Source organism: Asterias amurensis, chromosome 13, assembly GCF_032118995.1.
Source record: "Asterias amurensis chromosome 13, ASM3211899v1".
NCBI lineage: Eukaryota > Metazoa > Echinodermata > Asteroidea > Forcipulatida > Asteriidae > Asterias > Asterias amurensis.
The window spans coordinates 13,616,199-13,636,002 of NC_092660.1; the positions used below are offsets into that span (position 1 = coordinate 13,616,199).

The 19,804-nt window shown below is 42.6% G+C and overlaps 1 protein-coding gene across 1 annotated transcript in view; it reads right to left on the bottom strand.

The window, feature by feature from the left end:
• LOC139945859 (uncharacterized) overlaps window positions 1-19,804 on the bottom strand; it is a 68,476-nt gene that overhangs the window by 20,367 nt on the left and 28,305 nt on the right. Inside the window, 15 exon segments of the mRNA XM_071943351.1 lie at window positions 291-535; window positions 1,364-1,510; window positions 2,412-2,580; window positions 3,560-3,720; window positions 5,159-5,412; window positions 6,191-6,287; window positions 8,214-8,452; window positions 9,614-9,738; window positions 10,184-10,302; window positions 10,691-10,884; window positions 11,579-12,974; window positions 14,210-17,585; window positions 17,847-17,920; window positions 18,656-18,946; window positions 19,352-19,639. Of these exon segments, the coding sequence (XP_071799452.1) occupies window positions 291-535; window positions 1,364-1,510; window positions 2,412-2,580; window positions 3,560-3,720; window positions 5,159-5,412; window positions 6,191-6,287; window positions 8,214-8,452; window positions 9,614-9,738; window positions 10,184-10,302; window positions 10,691-10,884; window positions 11,579-12,974; window positions 14,210-17,585; window positions 17,847-17,920; window positions 18,656-18,946; window positions 19,352-19,639 (7,175 nt within the window).

The following is a 19,804-nucleotide window of genomic DNA, read 5'->3' on the forward strand; positions in this document are numbered from 1 at the left end:
AGGAGTAGGTGGCATTGTGTCCTTGGGGAAAGTTGATTTTGGTCTATTGCTCAAAACCAGCCCTCGCCTTGAAGTGGCCGCCCAGCCTTGAGAGTGGGGATATATATCATACTCTTTTTTAACCACTGTATTTAGTCTGAGGGATTAAATTGGTTTATGTCCACTTTCAGGGATGGAGGGGGAGGAGGTGGGGTTTGATGGTGCTTTGAGGGGAGAGGTGGATGGTGTGGGGGGAATAGGGGGGGCAGGGAGCGTAAAGAGAGATGCAGTTGTGGAGAGTGGGTACGTACCAGTGGTATTCCTCCGATGTAGACGTTACTTAGCCCTGTGATCAGATTTCCTGAGAACCCCAGTGTTGTGGTGTCACTCCCGTCTACTGTTAACACAAGACTCTGCACAGCTTGGTTGACTGTAATCACGTGGAATCCTCCGTCGCTGTACGTATCTTGCTGACTTGAAATTGTTGTCACTAAGCCACTCAGATCCTGCAGGCTGAGGACCACACGGCCAGCGCTGAATAAAACCGCCAAGTAAGCTGGAAAAAAACAGATAAAAAGCACAGCTCACAAAATCAATGAATTGTCACATCAGTGGAGAAAAATGTTATACACACATGTATCTAGCTACGTACACATGAAAGATGGCACCACATGTAAAATCAATCCGCATTTTCCCTTTCTTTTACAATGTCACAGCGCAAATTTTGCGAATCGAGGTCGGAAAAGTATGGAAAGCCGTAAGTTTCAAAACATAAACAGATGGATACGGCTTGTAACAATGTTACACAAATATTCAAACAAAGTCTTGAATTTGGTGGAAACAGAACAACCGATCAAGTTTGCAGAAAATGTTAAATTTTGTTAAAACATCTGTTAAAACAACTGGGTGTCTTACAAACATTCGACACACCATGCCAACCAGTTCGATTTGATTATCAAAAATGGAAATGTCCATTAAAGGAACACGTTGCCTTGGATCAGTCGAGTTGGTCTTTGAAAAGCGTTCTGTAACTGTTTCTTATAAAATCGGTATGGTTAGAAAGATGTTGTAATAGTAGAATACAATGATCTACACAAATATGCCTTGTAATTGCGTGGTTTTCGTTTTACCTCATCGACAAACACGGTCGGCCATTTATGGGAGTCAAAAATGGCCGACCGTGTTAGTTCGCGACGTAAAATAAAAACCGTGCAATTTTGAGTGATAATTGTGTGGATCATTATATTCTACTTTTAAAACATCTTTCTAACCATATGCATTTTATAACAAACGGTTACAAACGCTTTTCATAGACCAACTCGTCCGATCCAAGGCAACGTGTTCCTTTAAAACTAAAAATGTCACAAAAAACAAAACAACTCACCTGGGGTAAATGTAGAGACAGCATAGAGGACCATACCATCCGGGTTGGTTGAGCGAGCTGATAGTTCCATCCTGAGTAGCCCGTTGAATGTATGACTGTACTGCTGGTGACTGTTCACTCCAAATGACGGCACGGATATCGATATACCTAAATGTACAAACAAAAACACACAGTATAGATAAATGTCACAATGGCTCAATTTCATAAAGCTGTTAAGCAGATAATTCTGCCTAGCAATTCACCCTTATTGACGGCATGGATATCGATATACCTACAGACAAAGATCATGGAATAGATAGTTCTAGTATTGGCTCAATTTTATAAAGCTGCTCAGCAGATAGTTAGCAAGCATTTTTGCTAAGCATGACTGTTCACCCTTATTGATGGCACAGATATTGATATACCTACAGACAAAAAATACTAGAAAGTTCTCCTTTGGCCTAATTTCATATGGCTGTTCACCAGATAATTCTGCTAAGCAAATATATTTGCTAAGTATGTGACTGTTCACCCCAAATGACGGCATGGATATTAATATCCCTACAGACAAAAATCCATGGTATAAATAATAAGTTTTTGAACACACAACTATGTGGGCGGGACATCTTTTCTTCTTCTTCTTTTATTTTTTTTGAGAGATCGCCTAACATCACTAGATCACAGATGGCCACTTCAAGGTAAGGGCTACACACTGTACTGATTTGGGCTATCGACCCAAATCAACTGTAGCCAGGGACACGTTGCCACCTACTCTTGGGGCTGAAACAGGGACCCCCTTCACAGTCCAGAAAGGATGTAGGCATGGGTATCATCCACTAGGAGCCTGGCTGGTAGAGCAGAATTCACTACTTTCCCAACCTTTTACGAAGCAGTTATGCTCAAGTGCCTTGCTTATGACCGGAATTTGAACCCAACTCTGCTGCTGACAGCACCAGAGCTTGGGTCCGGCAACCAAGACCGCTCAGCCATGACACGCCACTGGTCTCTAGTTAATTTTGTATTTGTTCATCCCCAAATGATTAAAGTTTAAGAGAATGGATTGACTTACTCTGGTCACACAGCTCCCCGGTCGTACCAAACGGACACCTACATACAAACTGGGTGATAGACAGTGGTTCGCAGACTGCCCCTGCATCACACTGTATACTGTCACAGACACTGGCTTCACAGCGCTGACCCGTGTACGGTGAGGTGCAGCTACAACTGAAGCCATTCAACTGTAAACATTCAAATATGACAAGGATTTGCATGTTAGATTTGCATATTGTCTGTGGTACAATGACGTGTTTGATTACAAGTTGCTACTTAAGTTTGAATTCCTCAGACTATAAATAATTATAGTAATGAACCATTTTTGTAGAGCGCATATCACAATCACAGAGTGGTCCCTATGCGCTTTGAGATGAAAACAAAAGAGAAGTAAAAGTTAATAGAGGTGTGAAGTAAATACAAAAGCAAAATTTAGTTGATACAGAAAAAAGTACTGAAGGCTATTGCAAAAATAAATGTGTTTTTAATTTTGTCTTAAATAAATTCACTGTTTGAGCTTGTTTTATGTTGTCCTGAAGACTATTCCATAATTCTGCTGCTGCTGCTGCAAAAGCTCTGGCCCCATAAAATTTAGTAAAAGTCGTGGGACAAACTAAGAGAGACCTGGATTTAGAGTGGAGATTACGAACAGGATGATAATTTTGGACGAGTTCCTGGAGATAAGTTGGGCCCAAACCTTGCAAACAAAAGAAAGTTAATGAAAGCATCTTATACTGAATACGGTGTTTACTATAGAGACAGTTGCTATGTCACATGATTCGGGGCAAGCTTTTGCCTATTTACAAAAGAGACGGTGAACACCCATTCACAATTGTGAATGAATGTGAATGGCACAATGGGGTACCAGGGTTTGCTCATCTGGAGGTTGCTACTCCCGAACCCACGTTCTGCTGAACTGAAACACCAGAGCTTGAGTTCAGTGCTCTTACCCACTCGGCCACGACACTCTCGGTCAGACAGAAAGACAGACAGACCAACAAACAAGGCTTAAACAAGAGGTTTTAACTGACCACATTATTGCAGACTCCACCATTGATGCATGTTATTGGCGTACAGGCCTGCCCAAAATGTAGCTCTCGTACATACAGACAGACAGACAGAGAGTAAGACCAACAAACAAGGGTTAAACAAGAGGTTTTGACTGACCACATTATTGCAGACTCCACCATTGATGCATGTAGTTGGCGTACAGGCCATGACTGCCACATCACAAAGAGGTCCCATGAACCCGCTGAGGCAAAAACAGGTGAAACCCTGGGCTGAGGAAGGATCGTTGGAACACACTCCTCCGTTCAGACATGGATTACCTGACAAGAAAAAATATCATTTAAATTTTCAACTTTGCATTTTTTTTTTTAAGACACTGGACACTATTGGCAATTGTCAAAGACCAGTCTTCTCACTTGGTGTATCTCAACATATGCATAAAATAACAAACCTGTGAAAAGTTGAGCTCAACTGGTCATCGAAGGTGCGAGAGATTAATGAAAGCAAAACAAACCTTGTTGCACAAGTTGTATGCTTGATTTCGGGACCTCAAAATCAAATTCTGAGGTCTCAAAATCAAATTGAAATATTTTAGTGACAAATTACTTCTTTCTCAAAAACTACGTTACTTCAGAGGGAGCCGTTTCTCACAATGTTTTATACTATCAACAGCTCTTCATTGATCGTTAACAAGTAAGTTTTTATGCTAACAATTATTTTGAGTGATTACCGACAGTGTCCAGTGCATTTAACCCTGTGTATTATATCTACTTTACTGTGTTGATTTGTTTATTGAGAATCAATACATACATGTATGGTACTTAATGTAAAACCTATTAGTACAGAGCCATTAAGCATTGCATGCAATTTGATACTTAACAAAGTGGCCACCGAGGACAGAAATTGATAAATTTTACAAAAATGCGAACTCAACTATACAGTTTTCCCACTATTTTTATGATTTCCTTCTCAAAAAGGGAATATATGAATGGGAATAAAAGAGTGGGTGTTGCATGGTTGAGGTATCAATGTATATTTGGTTTGGGGTATTAAAGGAACACGTTGCCTTGGATCGGACGAGTTGGTCTATGAAAAGCGTTTGAAACCGTTTGTTATGAAATGCATATGGTTAGAAAGATGTTTTAAAAGTAGAATACAATGATCCACACAAGTAGCACTCAACATTGTACGGTTTTCATTTTACGTCGCGGACTATCACAGTCGGCCATTTATGGGAGTCAAGTTTTTGACCCCCATAAATGGCCGACCGTGTTTGTCGACGAGGTAACACGAAAACCACGCAATTTCGAGGCATATTTGTGTAGATCATTGTATTCTACTTTTACAACATCTTTCTAACCATACCAATTTTATAACAAACGGTTATAGAACGCTTTTCAAAGACCAACTCGACCGATCCAAGGCAACGTGTTCCTTTAACACCATGTGTAGTATCTAGCATGTTGTGTAGATTTGTTCTTTGAGAACCTGTCTTGCTATTTATTCTACTGCAGCAGAGTAGATAACTGAACTCGGGAGACTTCTTAATTTTGAAAAGAACTGTCCTTGTTATAAAGGATTGGCCGGGACTACTACATTCGCTTCCCTTTTTTTACAGAGGTTAATGTGTTAACCTTCGACCTGAAAAGAGTTGCTTAAGATTTTAATTTCTGCTAAGCAAAATCAAGTTGAGGGATACTAAGCTACATGGTGGTTTGTTTGTGCTAATACTGACTTCCTACAATGTAAGCTACTTACTTGAGCAGTAATCACACTGGAAGGAGTTCCCGATGTTGGAACACGGCACGTTGAGAGGGCAGGGACCTGCCCCGCAGAAATCCACAGTCTCGCAATTGGCACCAATGAAATTGGCCGTGCAAGAACAGGTGTAGGTCGTTCCATAGGCTGGATTAGGGGTGTTCAAACAGGCTGCTCCATTTACACACGGGGAGGAGGAGCAGCCATCTGATATCTCACAGAAGGTTCCACTGTAGCCTAAAGCACATTGACACCTTGGGAGAAAGAAAAAGTGTTTTTTCTTTTAATTAAAATCTTTTGCAACTATCATCATGCTACACGACGCCATTGCTTTTCTTTCACCACTGATTTCCAACAATCCCTTGTACACTGCACCATGACTCTCTATGGTGATCGTGATTTTTCAGTCATAGCTCCAATACTTTGGAACAAGCCAGCCACCCACATGCAAGCAGCTCCTTCATTGGATACTTTTAAATCAGTATCTGTTTTGACAATCTAAATAGTCTGGTTATAGTGCATAGAAACTTACTAACAAGGTTTCTATAAATGTTCTAATTATTATAATTATTAACTATATTTGTACTCACATTAGCAGAGTCTCTCTACAATACTAAATGATGAAGCCATTTCTCAATGGTGTTGAATACAAAATCTGATTCAGTTGGAACGTGGGCAACAATGGTTTTTTTTTAAAGTTAATCCAGGACAGGTAGTGGGATAACAATTGTCCGATGTCAGTTTTTGTTGAATTTCAATCAAACTGTGTTTCTATCAGAGACATGGTTTTACTCACTGAAAGGCACATAGTTATCTGATGCACTAAAGGCTTGCCCTATGCTGATGCACCCTGCTGAGCTCTCTGTGGCTGAATGCAGCATCCAGCAACAGAGTAGCATCAAGTGTTACCGCAAACCTCTCTTAGTTATACTTCCACCAAGCAAAGTTTTTCAAATTCCTATTCTAGTCATTGTGAAATTTGCAGTAAACTTGGTAGGATTCAAACCCACACAATAGTTAATTGGAACTTACGTGTAACCGTTGACCTGATCGTTGCACATGCCTCCATTCCTACAGGGATTACTCACACACTCGTCAATGGTAATCTCACATCGGTCGCCCACATAACCTGAAAGCAATCCAAGACAAAAGAAACAGTCAGTGTGTTAAATGGTAAACAGAAATGTCATTATACCGAAATGAACAATCGACAGATAGAGAACCCCCTGAGGTTATGTGCTTCTAATAATTGTAATGAGCAGTTCTTCTAAAGCGCTTTTTTTTTTTGTGTAGTTTTGTTTTCTTCTTCACGACCTCATTTATTGACACAGCACAGTGTAACAGTTTTGAAGGTGTTGTGATCAGCTAACCGTACCAGAAATATTGGGATGAACAATTAGTGCACTTGGTTCTTTAAAGCCGTTGGACCCTTTCGGTTCAGAAAAAAAAATAAAAGTTCACAGATTTACAAATAACTTACAGGGTTTACAGAAGGCAATGGTGAAAGACTTCTCTTGAAATATTATTCCATGAAATGCTTTACTTTTTGAGAAAACGGCAAAACAATATAAATTCTCGTTAACGAGAATTACGGATTTATTTTTAACACATGTCATGACACAGCGAAACGCGCGGAAACAAGGGTGGGGTTTTCTGTTGTTTTCTCCTGACTCCGATGACCGATTGAGCCTGAATTTTTACAGGTTTGTTATTTGATATAGAAGTTGTGGTACACAAAGTGTGGGTCTTGGATAACACTGTTTACGGAAAGGGTCCAATGGCTTTAATACGTGCTTTACACAACAGACAAAACTTACGGCTTTACGTCCGATTCAAAGGATGCAACAATAACATTGAAGCATCTTGTTCACGGACACAAGTGTCAAGACAGGGACTCCAACCCACTATCTGCCGATTACAAACACCAGAGCTTGAGTCCAGTGCTCTTAACCACTCGGCGAGAGACATTAAAAAACAAATGCAGAAATGTCATTACACCGAAATGAACAATCCTGACAACAAATCACGACGGAGAACCCCCTAAAGTTATGTGCTTCTAATCATTGTAATACGCAGTTCTTCTAAGGCATTTTGGGGTGGTGTTTTTTACAAGGTATTTTTTTATTCACGACATCATTTATTGACACAGCACAGTGTAACATTTTTCAACGTGCTGTGATCAGCTAACCAAACCAGAAATATTTGGGCGAGCCCCTTCTCCTTTAAGTGCACTTGGTTCTTTAACACGTGCTTTACACAACAGACAAAACTTGTGGCTTTACGTCCGATCCAAAGGATGCAACAATAACTTTGAAGCATCTTGTTCACGGACACAAGTGTCAAGACAGGGACTCCAACCTACTATCTGCCGATAAGAAACACCAGAGCTTGAGTCCAGTGCTCTTAACCACTCGGCCAGAGAATTTTTAATGTAGCCCCCCACCCAGAAGAGTATTGACTCAATAGGACCATTCCAATATAGGGTTAGAGATAGCTCAGTCGGTAGAGCGCCAGCACGACAATCCAGAGATCACAGGTGCAAGTCTCGCTCTAGTCAAATTTTCTGACTCAATCTAACGTTGTTTTAAAAATGTAGCCAGTCTCTTGTGGTTTATTACTCAATAAAGGAAACACCAGAGGACCAAACAGTGTCTTTACTCAAAATAACGATTTCAAATCAATTTGTTTAACTTGTTTACCCTCTTACCCCAGCCGTGACACTCATGTCCTTAAGCAAGACACTTATCCATTGCTTCATCCTTTGGATGGGACGTAAAGCCGTTGGTCCCATGTGTTGTGTAACGCATGTAACAGAACCCAGTGCACTTGTCGAAAAAAGAAGAGGTTCGCCCCAGGGTTCCTGGCTGAGGCTGCTAAATGCACCGTAGCACCTTGTAAACCATTATAAGGTGCTACATAATCATAAGGCTCTGCAACAACCTATCTGTCTGAAAGTTTGTATTATACTCAGCACCTTGAGTACCTTGTTTGGACCTTGTTTGGCTGATACAAGACTTTATACTGTATAAGACTTTGATATTATTATTATTATTACCTGGCACACAGAAACATGAATAAGACCCATCCGTGTTAAGCATGCACTGTGCGCCATTCAAGCACGGTTGGCTTGCGCACGCAGGACCCACAATCTGACACGTCACACCGGTGAAGCCCGGCAGACAGTCGCAGGTAAATGCCGTACTGGTTGAGATGCACGTCGCTCCATTCTGACAAGGCCGGGATGAGCAGGGGTCAACGACATCGCAGAGATCACCTGTGTAACCAGGAGGGCACCTGAGCAGTACAGACAGGAAAACAGCTGGGTTCGATTTTCACAAAGTTCGATCATCTTGAAATAATCTGTCAGTACTACCTTATATATTGTATTGTGAGATCACACTTTGCTAAGCAGTTTTAACAGACTGATTTGAGGTTAACATCAACTTCATGGAGCTGCTCAAGCACAAAAAAAGTAGCTAAACACAATCAAATTATGCTTCACAGAATAAGGTTACCAGCCAACATACCATTTCACATGTTCCATATTGTGACTGGTATCCTGCTCATTTTATACATCCCTGACATTTTGATTATTACGAATTAAAATCTGGACTGTTCCATTTCACTCGGCTTCACCGAGCGATATGCATCCAACATTAGTATACTTTTCAAGTTTTTACTCATACACCAATGCGTGTTAGGCACTGTTGGGGAGGTAGTGCTTTCTGCTTTCAGAAAGCCCCAGAAGTAGGTGGTAACTGCCCCTGGAAAATAGTTGATTGTAGCCCACAACTTGAAGTGGCTTTCAGGCCTTGTGTGTCTGGTGATTTGCATAACATTTTGTTTAAATTTTAAAGGGAGTAACACTGTTTTGGCCCTAGGGTAGGTGGCAACGGCCCCTGGAAAAAAAACTTGATTGAAGCCCACACCTTGAAGTGGCCTTCAGGCCTTGTGTGTCTGGTGATTTGCATAATATTTTGTTTAAAGGAACTTTACAGGATTGGCAAGAAACAAAAATCGTGAAGATCACAGATTTACACAAAACTTACACGATCTTATGATGATAGTTGAAAACATCCCTTGAAATACTTGTGTCTGAAATGTCATATTTAATGAGAAATAAATAATCTAACTTCGCGTTTAGAGTTTATCGCTCAGTGAGCGTTTTATTCATTTTTGTTTTGGCATCGATGCAATGCAAAATTTGTAATCGGGTTTTTACTATTCTCTCATGACCCAGATGGCCGACCGATCTTGAACTTCTACAGGTTTGTCAGTTTATGTATACATGGTGGATTACATAAAGTGCTTACACTGTCAGTAACTAACTGTTTTTTAGCAAAAACCAATTCTGTAATGTTCCTTTAACAATTTCAAAAAACACTGTATTTTCAGTACCCTCCCCCTCCCCTTTCTATGAAGAGGACTTTGTATCAAGACAGTTTAATCGTTTACCTGCACAGGTAGTTCCCCCTGCTTCCTTCGATACAGTCTCCATTTATACAGGGGTTGGGTTCACATCCCTGAGTGACGGCCAAGCAGAACTGACCAGAGAAACCACTCTTACAATCACAGTAAACCTAAAAGACAGAATGAAATTACAAACATCGGTTCATAAATTAGCTTCTAAATTTAAATGTGGGTTGGGTTAGCGTCCTTGGGTGACTTCAAGCAGAACTGTCTCGAGCAGAAACCACTTTTTAATCACAGAATAAATCTAAAACAGACAAATATAAATACTTCATCAATCGGTATATCTATACATTAAAACAAGTGTCGAATTTACATCCTTAAAAAAAAAATTCCAGAAAAACTACGTTTAAAAAAGAGAAATATAAACAGTTAAAAAAAGTACAGCAAAACAGGGAACCCTGAACAAATATTAATAAGAAAATTTGTTTAAAACAGACATAAGTACCTCTTGACCACAACTCATATGTAAAAATTTGATTTAAAGTAGATTAAACAAGAAAATATTCAAGAACAAAAGCCTTGCGCAAAATATTGACTCTGTGAAAGACTTACTTGGCCGTTCTGATTCCAGCAGATTCCATCATTCTCGCATGGGTTATCAGGGAAGCACACACCGGGAGTCACTTCACACCAAAACCCAGAGAAACCCGCTGGGCAGATGCAGAATGGCCCTGGAAAGAGAATGGCAAAATACAATAACTTTTTAACCACCAAAAATATATGTATGAAACAATAAAGAGTTCCAATAATGACCCTACAGTTGGCAGTTTCTACAATGGGTGTAAACTTTCTTTCAACCTTTCATACATTAATTGTTTTTGCTTTTTGCAGAAAGTGATCCCCACAAAGTCAATCACAAAAGCACCCCCAATATTCCTCTTTCCTATTTTGAAAACTGAGTGGTATTTTTTCGGGGGGGGGAATTTCAACTATAATCATCAAAACTCATCTCTTCAAAATGGCTTTTTGAATCCTGGACTTAAGACTTTCACTTTGCAATCTGGCGCCTTGAATGGCATTTTTTGTCCTCTGCCCTTTTACATTTTTCCACCAACCAACCTATAAAATCTTCAAAGCATGTGCCGTTGTTCCAGCAAACACCCTCCCCACAGGAGGTGATGTCATCTTGACAGAGGTCACCAGTGAATCCAGCTTGACACTGACAGCGATAGGCATCAGTACCAGTCACCTCGCACAGCCCATTGTTGAGACAGGGTCGACTGGCGCAGGGATCTCCAACCTCCATCTCACACCTGAAAGAAAATAAATAACAAATAGGCTTCATTTTAACTCTTTCAGGTTTTGTTATAGATTTTTTTGATGAGAGATAGCCTAACATCACAATGCCACGAACTGCCACTTTAAGGTGAGGGCTACTCTGAGCTGTCACTAGAGGCACGTTGCCACCTACGCCTAGGGCTCAAACAGGGTTACCTTCTTCACAGTCCAGAAGGATGTAGGCATGGGTATCATCCACTTAGGAGCCTGGTTAGTAGAGCAGAATGGAGTACCTTCCAAACTTTTTACAAAGCAATTATGGTAAAGTGCCTTGTTTAAGGTTACAAGTGTCGTGGCCGTTATTCGAACCCACACTCTGCTGCTTACAACACCAGAGCTTACATGTAGGTTTGGTAAACTAGACAGCTCGGTCACATCACGCCATCTGTTTTTGATCTTTGAACCTAAAATGCAAAACTTGTTTAGGTTTTTTTAAAACTCTAAATAATTTTTTTTTTAAAAGTCTTTCTCAACAAACAAAATGTATCTTGCTGATTTGGATTCGTATAGCCTTGGCTCATCCCAATAGTGATAAGGCCTTCTCGTGATAACATGATTTATTGCACTTTTAGAGAACATAAAATAGATCATACAAAGACAAAAGTGGCTTTATTTTTAAGAGTGATTACCAAATGTACACCTTCCCTTTAAGACTGGCTTGGAACTAACCTGTCCCCGGTAAAGTCCGAAGTACACTGACAAATAAACCCAAGAGCTGTGTTGAGGCAGTCTCCGTTATTCAGGCATGGAGAGCTGAAGCAAGGCAGCGGGGGAGGTTCAGTGGACTCGCAGTTATCCCCAGTGAACCCGTTATCACACCGACATACGTAAGCATTGTTCGTCTCTACACACTGGCCGTTGGTGCACGGGTTACTAGAGCACGGGCTGGGCGGCGGGATCTCACAGTTTATGCCAGAGTAGCCGGCATCGCAAGTGCAGGTGTAAGAATTCGCCTGGTTCGAGCATTGACCGTTAACGCAAGGGTTACTGGCGCAGGGTTGTACTGGAGGAATGTCACAGTTTTGACCGGTGTAGCCGTTGGTACATTGACACGTGTAGCCGTTTGCAAAGTTGAAACACTGACCACTGACGCAAGGATTACTGGCGCAAGGTTGTACAGGAGGAATGTCACAGTTCTGACCGGTGTAACCATTGGTACACTGACACGTGTACCCGTTCGCAAGGTTGAAACACTGACCACTGACGCAAGGGTTGCTGGAGCACGGCTGGACGACAGGGATTTCACAGTTCACCCCAGTGAAGCCGGCAGTGCAGACACACCTGAAGCCTGTCAAGAGGTTCAAGCACTCGCCACTATTAAAGCACGGGTTACTTGTACACGGAAGGGCTATGACGATGTCACAGTTCTGACCAGTAAAGCCTGCGCTGCAGACGCATCTATAAGAACCAACTTGATTGAAACAATCACCGTTGACGCAAGGGTTACTGAAGCACGGCTCTGTAACCACCGTTTCACAATTGAGGCCGGTGAAACCAGTGTTGCAAATACACAGGTAGGAACTGAGCTGATTCAAGCAGAGGCCATTTCCCTGGCAAGGGTTGCTGAAGCAAGGTTGCAGTACGATGTTTTCGCAGTTCGTACCGGTGAACCCCGCTTCGCAAATGCAACTGTACGAGTCCGGCTGGTTGACAACGCACTGACCGTTGACACAAGGGTTACTTTGGCACGGTTGAGTCACGACCAAATCACAGTTCTGTCCGAAATAACCCGAATCACACGTGCAGCTGTAGGTATCTCTGAAATTGAAACACTGACCGTTGATGCATGGATTACTGGAACAGGGCAGAATTATATCCAACTCGCAGTTTTCACCTGTGAATTGACTGGGGCAGATACATCTGTACGAGTCTTGTTCGATCAGGCAGGCACCGTTGTTCACACAAGGGTTACTGGCACAGGGCGCGACATCACAGTTTTGACCGGTAAAACCAGCCTCACAGTCACAGCTGTAGGAGTCGAGCGGCAGATTGGAGCACTGCCCGTTGATGCAAGGGTTACTTGAACAAGGTAGTGGGGGCGCTATTGTAGATTCACACGACTGACCTGTGGAAGGGGAAAAACTTCAGGTTTGACATTTTTTATAAATGGTGTGTACACAAAACATTTTGGAGGACAAATCCTTGGCTCAGAGTAAAAAGGACTATACATGACCTCAGTTCAGCTGAGGGCAGGATGGACTTATACCCCACCATGCATGTGTGTTTTACAAGTCCTTTCTGCTCTGAGCCGCCTGGGTCTTAAGTCCTTTCTGCCCTGTGGTGACTAGGTCTATCTAGGTCTTATACGTCTTTTCTGCCATGAGCCGACAGGGTCTAAGTACTTTCTGCCCTTAGCCAACAGGGTCTAAGTCCTTTCTGCACTGCGCCGACTGGGTCTTTCTAAGTCTTATTTGTAAGTCTTTTCTGTACTGAGTTGACGAAACCGGCAAACCGGAAACAGGTAACCAGACTGGCAATCAAGGTAATAGGCATTGATCTTGACTGGTTGCCCGTAAAAGTTACTGCTTTGCAAATAGTACAAGCTTAGCATGAAAGGCTGCTCAAGCGCTTCCTCACGTAGTGGACCAAGCTTCTGATATAAAACTATGCATCTGCACTAATTCATGCACAACAGACAGCAGCAAGAGATAAAGACACAACAAATAATTTACAAATTATGCACAGCATCAACAACTTTAGCATATGACGCCTGGAAGTGGTCACTTTCATACCATCTTAAAATCCGCATCCACTTTAAAGCAAAAACTTCTTTAAATCTCAATTTTGGTTCTGCCAACCTGAAGTTCAATAAAATAACTTTAAATTTCTCTTGAAGCGCCCTTTCAATACAAAAATTTAAATGAAGTTTTGACCCGCAAATTTGCCGGATATCCTTATGTGGTAAATTGTGACTGAAAAAAACCCACATTTTCCAGTGCTATAATCATATCTTTAAAGGTAGGGTCATGAACATATTATTTTGAGAAAGGATTTCCTGAAAAGTAATATGGTTTGAAATATTTTCCACCCCAAAACATTTAAGTTTGAAAAACAATATATGAATGAATAATTTTTCAGAATGATGGGGCCAGATATGCAGTTATACATGAAGTACCCATTGACACCTCACTAAATTTAGATGGATTTGACATTCTTGTGAAAGTACCGTGACTGTCTTTTGTCAGCAAGTAAACACATGTATTTAGCTATTTTGCAGAAAAATAAGCATACCATCAACATAAAACAATCTATGGCCCTACCTTTAAATTCTGACAGCAAAACTACACCTAAAATACACACCTGTGAAACCATCGCCACAAACACACATGAAAGCATCCCCCTGGTTCAAGCATTGTCCATTTGAGCAAGGGTTGGAATCACAGGGCTGGGGTGGAGGAACAGTGCTTTCACAGTTTGGTCCAGTGAAAGTTTCACTACACATACATGTGAAAGAACCACCAGCATTCACACAGGGCTGGCCATTCAAGCAGGGATTGGAATCACATGGTAAGGGTGGTGGAACAGTGCTTTCACAGTTCGGTCCAGTGAAAGTTTCACTACACATGCACGTGAAAGTATCACCAGCATTCACACAGGGCTGGCCATTCAAGCAAGGGTTGGAATCACATGGTAAGGGTGGTGGAACAGTGCTTTCACAGTTTGGTCCAGTGAAAGTTTCACTACAAACGCATGTAAAAGAATCACCAGCATTCACACAGGGCTGGCCATTCAAGCAAGGGTTGGAATCACATGGTAAGGGTGGTGGAACAGTGCTTTCACAGTTTGGTCCAGTGAAAGATTCACTACACATGCATGTGAAAGAATCACCAGCATTCACACAGGGCTGGCCATTAAAGCAGGGATTGGAATCACATGGTAAGGGTGGTGGAACAGTGCTTTCACAGTTCGGTCCAGTAAAAGTTTCACTACACATGCACGTGAAAGAATCACCAGCATTCACACAGGGCTGGCCATTAAGGCAGGGGTTGGAATCACATGGTAATGGTGGTGGAACAGTGCTTTCACAGTTCGGTCCAGTGAAAGTTTCACTACACATGCATGCGAAAGAATCACCAGCATTCACACAGGGCTGGTTGTTCAAGCAAGGATTGGAATCACATGGTAATGGTGGTGGAACAGTGCTTTCACAGTTTGGTCCAGTGAAAGTTTCACTACACATGCATGTGAAAGAATCACCAGCATTCACACAGGGCTGGTTGTTCAAGCAAGGATTGGAATCACATGGTAAGGGTGGTGGAACAGTGCTTTCACAGTTTGGTCCAGTGAAAGTATCACTACAAACGCATGTAAAAGAATCACCAGCATTCACACAGGGCTGGTTATTCAAGCAAGGATTGGAATCACATGGTAAGGGTGGTGGAACAGTGCTTTCACAGTTTGGTCCAGTGAAAGTATCACTACAAACACATGTGAAAGAATCACCAGCATTCTCACAGGGTTGGTTGTTCAAGCAAGGATTTGAATCACATGGTAATGGTGGTGGAACAGTGCTTTCACAGTTTGGTCCGGTGAAAGTTTCACTACAAACGCATGTAAAAGAATCACCAGCATTCACACAGGGCTGGCCATTAAGGCAGGGATTGGAATCACATGGTAATGGTGGTGGAACAGTGCTTTCACAGTTTGGTCCAGTGAAAGTTTCACTACACATGCATGTGAAAGAATCACCAGCATTCACGCAGGGCTGGTTGTTCAAGCAAGGGTTGGAATCACACGGTAAGGGTGGTGGAACAGTGCTTTCACAGTTTGGTCCAGTGAAAGTTTCATTACACATGCATGTGAAAGAATCACCAACATTCACACAGGGCTGTTTGTTCGAACAAGGATTGGAATCACATGGTAATGGTGGTGGAACAGTGCTTTCACAGTTTGGTCCAGTGAAAGTTTCACTACACATGCATGAGAAAGAATCACCAGCATTCACACAGGGCTGGTTGTTCAAGCAAGGATTGGAATCACATGGTAATGGTGGTGGAACAGTGCTTTCACAGTTTGGTCCAGTGAAAGTTTCACTACACATGCATGAGAAAGAATCACCAGCATTCACACAGGGCTGGTTGTTCAAGCAAGGATTGGAATCGCATGGCAAGGGTGGTGGAACAGTGCTTTCACAGTTTGGTCCAGTGAAAGTATCACTACAAACACATGTGAAAGAATCACCAGCATTCTCACAGGGCTGGTTGTTCAAGCAAGGATTTGAATCACATGGTAATGGTGGTGGAACAGTGCTTTCACAGTTTGGTCCAGTGAAAGTTTCACTACAAACGCATGTGAAAGAATCCCCTGCATTCACACAGGGCTGGCCATTCAAGCAGGGATTGGAATCACATGGTAAGGGTGGTGGAACAGTGCTTTCACAGTTTGGTCCAGTGAAAGTTTCACTACACATGCATGTGAAAGAATCACCAGCATTCACACAGGGCTGGCCATTTAAACAGGGATTAGAATCACAAGGTAAGGGTGGTGGAACAGTGCTTTCACACATTTGACCAGTAAAGCCGCTGCTACAAATACAAGAATAAGTCATGCCGTCATGTATGCATTGTCCGCTAAAGCAAGGATTAGAATCACAGGGCTGAGGTGGAGGAATGGTGCTTTCACAGTCCTGGCCAGTAAACCCATTGTCACACAAGCAAGAATAGCTATCACCACTGTTCATGCACTGCCCACTAAAACAAGGGTTAGAGTCACACGGTAGAGGCGGCGGGACGGTAGCTTCACAAATCTGACCTGTGAACCCCTGAGTGCAGGAGCACATAAACGACGTGCCAATATTCTGACACTGTCCGTTGTTCGAACATGGGTTTGAATCACAGGGCATCACCGTGGTCTCGCAGTATTGCCCCCTGAATCCAGCCATGCAATTGCAGGTGAATGAGTTGCCGTTGTTGACACAGGTGCCGCCGTTGAGGCACGGTTGAACGTCGCATGGTAGGATCGGCTGATCGCAGTTTGTACCCGTGATACCAGCGGGGCAGTTACACATGTAGGAAGCGCCTGCCTCCAGGCAGACACCGTTTACACAAGGATTGCTGTCACACGGTCGTATCTCACTTTCGCATCTCAGTCCGGTGTAACCCTGCAAGCAGAGGCAGTCGTATCGAGTGGAGCTCTGGACACGGCAAAGGCCCCCGTTCAGACATGGGCTGCTGTCGCAGGGTGTAATCTGCGTCTCACAATTGGTGCCGGTAAAGAATTGCCCACAAATGCACGTATACAGATTTCCGGAATACAAGCATTGGCCTCCGTTAATACAAGGCTGGCTGTCGCAGGGTGTGACCTGAGTCTCGCAGTTCTGACCAGTCCAACCGGCTTCACAGATGCACTGGTATCCCGCACCAATGATCTGGCAGGCCCCGTTCACGCAGGGATCTGGTGTACACGGTATGTCATTCTCGCAGCGATCGCCCGTGAAGCCCGTCTGACACACACAGCGGAACCCCTGAGACATGTCGATGCACTGCCCGTTGTTGTAACACGGTGGCTCCGATGCGCTGATGCAAGCGTCGATCTCGATCTCGCAGAGGTCGCCGCTGAATCCATCCACGCAGAAGCACTGACGTTCTCCTGGTGACAATGGCCGGCATCCTGGTACCCCGATTTGGCAACAGTAGCTGTCATGCTTACAAGGATTGGGACTACAAACATCCAGAATCTGTGGAAATGAAGAAGGAAAAAAATGCACAATAACTTTGCAAGTTTGAAAAGAATAGTATACGGAAAAACTTTATTTTATTGAAGATATCTGAAAATGAATTTACATTATGTACCACCCAAAATCTATGAGGGAGAAAAACATACACAACAATTTTGCAAATTTGAGAAAAAAAGTATGCAGAAAATCTGTATTTTATGGAAGATATTTGGAATTGGAGTTAAACATTAACAAGATTTCAATTTGAACGGTGTCACATACCTCATTGCAAGTTTCCCCTGTGTATCCGAATTCACAGTTACAACTAAATCCATTCATTTTATCCACACACGTGCCTGTAAACAGAAGAAAAAAAAAACATTGATACTTTATTTTAATCATCCATTTGAAATCAAAGTTTCAATCAGAAAAGAGGGAACTTTAAACTCGCTAGTCTGAGCACTTTTTGTTGTTATGCGCATCTTCTCATCCATTCACTGTACCTTCTCAGAAAGACAATACTGAGGGATATTCGCCTTGCTTTGGCCCTTGTACTGCTGCACTCTCTACCTATATCTTGTTTTCCAGCATGAGTTACTTACACACTCACTGAGAAAACTTTTGTAATTTCGTTTTCAATCTTGCAAGAACAAGCCATAATAGACCCTTCCAATGAAATATGTAAACTAAATATGGCGTGTTCGCACTACATTTTGGTTGGCAAAATGAGGGAACATCGAGCTATAATCTATGCGCCTAAAGGCTGAGGGACGCAGAGCGTTTGTACGTCTGATGAATGCCAAACCATAGGGCCTGTACGCATGCGTTAATGTAATTAGCATATTTCGTGGGAAGGGTCTATTGTGCAACTAGTGCATCTCCATGGCAAAACTCTTGGTGGCGCTCTATATTAAAAACTGCTCAAACTATAGACCTTTTCGCAAATACTCAGGTGCACGTGTAAAGCTTGGAATTAGGTGCATTGTGGTCCAGCTGGTGATCAAATTTGATCCGTAGCTATCCCACAATGCACCTCATTCACCAGTTTGTACCTGCGCAATGGTATTTGCGAAAAGGTCTTTGCTAAATACCTTGAGGTCCGCATGGGTTCCCGATACACTCATTGATGTTGATGTCGCACAACTCCCCAGTGAATCCATCCAGACATGTACAGGTCGGGCTTTCCACCTCTCCCTGTACCTTTCTGCACACGGCCCCGTTCAGACATCGATTGACGTCACAGTTGGAGGGGATCTCGCAGTGCCAGCCGCCCCACTCTGATGGACACGTACAGGTGTATCCGTTCAGGACGGGATTACAGATGCCGTTATTCAGGCATGGATTGGAGAGGCACTCATTCGTCTCAAACTGACAGAAGCTTCCTAATCGGGGAGAAATCATAATCAGGACGATTGATTTGAAGGTCAATATCAAAGGATTGCAATTTCGGGGGGGGGGGGGGGGGGGGGGGCGGGGCAGCATTTCCACCAGGTATACGTTTGGTAATCACCCTTAAAATGAATGGCAATAACAAATTTTTGGAGCCTAGAGCAGATTTAAGATGGTGTTTAAGTCAACTGTGTACTATACCCAGATAAGGTCGCCAATGGAAAGAAAAAAGGGGTATGAGTGCAGTTGACTAAAGTCACCTATGTTAAAAAAAAGTAGTTAAATATTGTTTTCCTTGCAAACTAGAGGATTGGAATTGCTTTAAAACCTTCCCATTCCCTTTCAAATAACTGGTTCAGGAATCAAAACCTCATCCACAAATTAACGATTCCACCTACCTTGGTAACCCGTTCCGCAAAGGCACTGGACGCCATTCACCACATCGTTACAAAACCCGCCGTTAGTACACGGCTGACTCTGGCACTCAATGATCTCCTGTTCGCACTGTATGCTGGTGAATCCCGGAATGCAGGAACAACGGAACAGACCGTCGCCGGTGTTCTGGCAGAACCCGCCGTTCTTACAAGGGTTGGACGAGCAAGCGTCCAGGAAGACGTCACAGGTCAGACCGGCAAAGTTCACTTGACATATGCAGCGGTAACCATTTATTTGGTCTTGACAAAAACCTGATGGCAAATAGTGGGGAAAAAGCTCTTGAATTTTTTTCTTAAGACAATTTGTTTAGTTTTCTCTTTCGCAGATGAAAGAATAACCATGCCAATTTTAAATGAAAATGTGTATTGAATCTTGGTTCAGAATCCATGACATGATTTGATCTTGACAAAAACCAT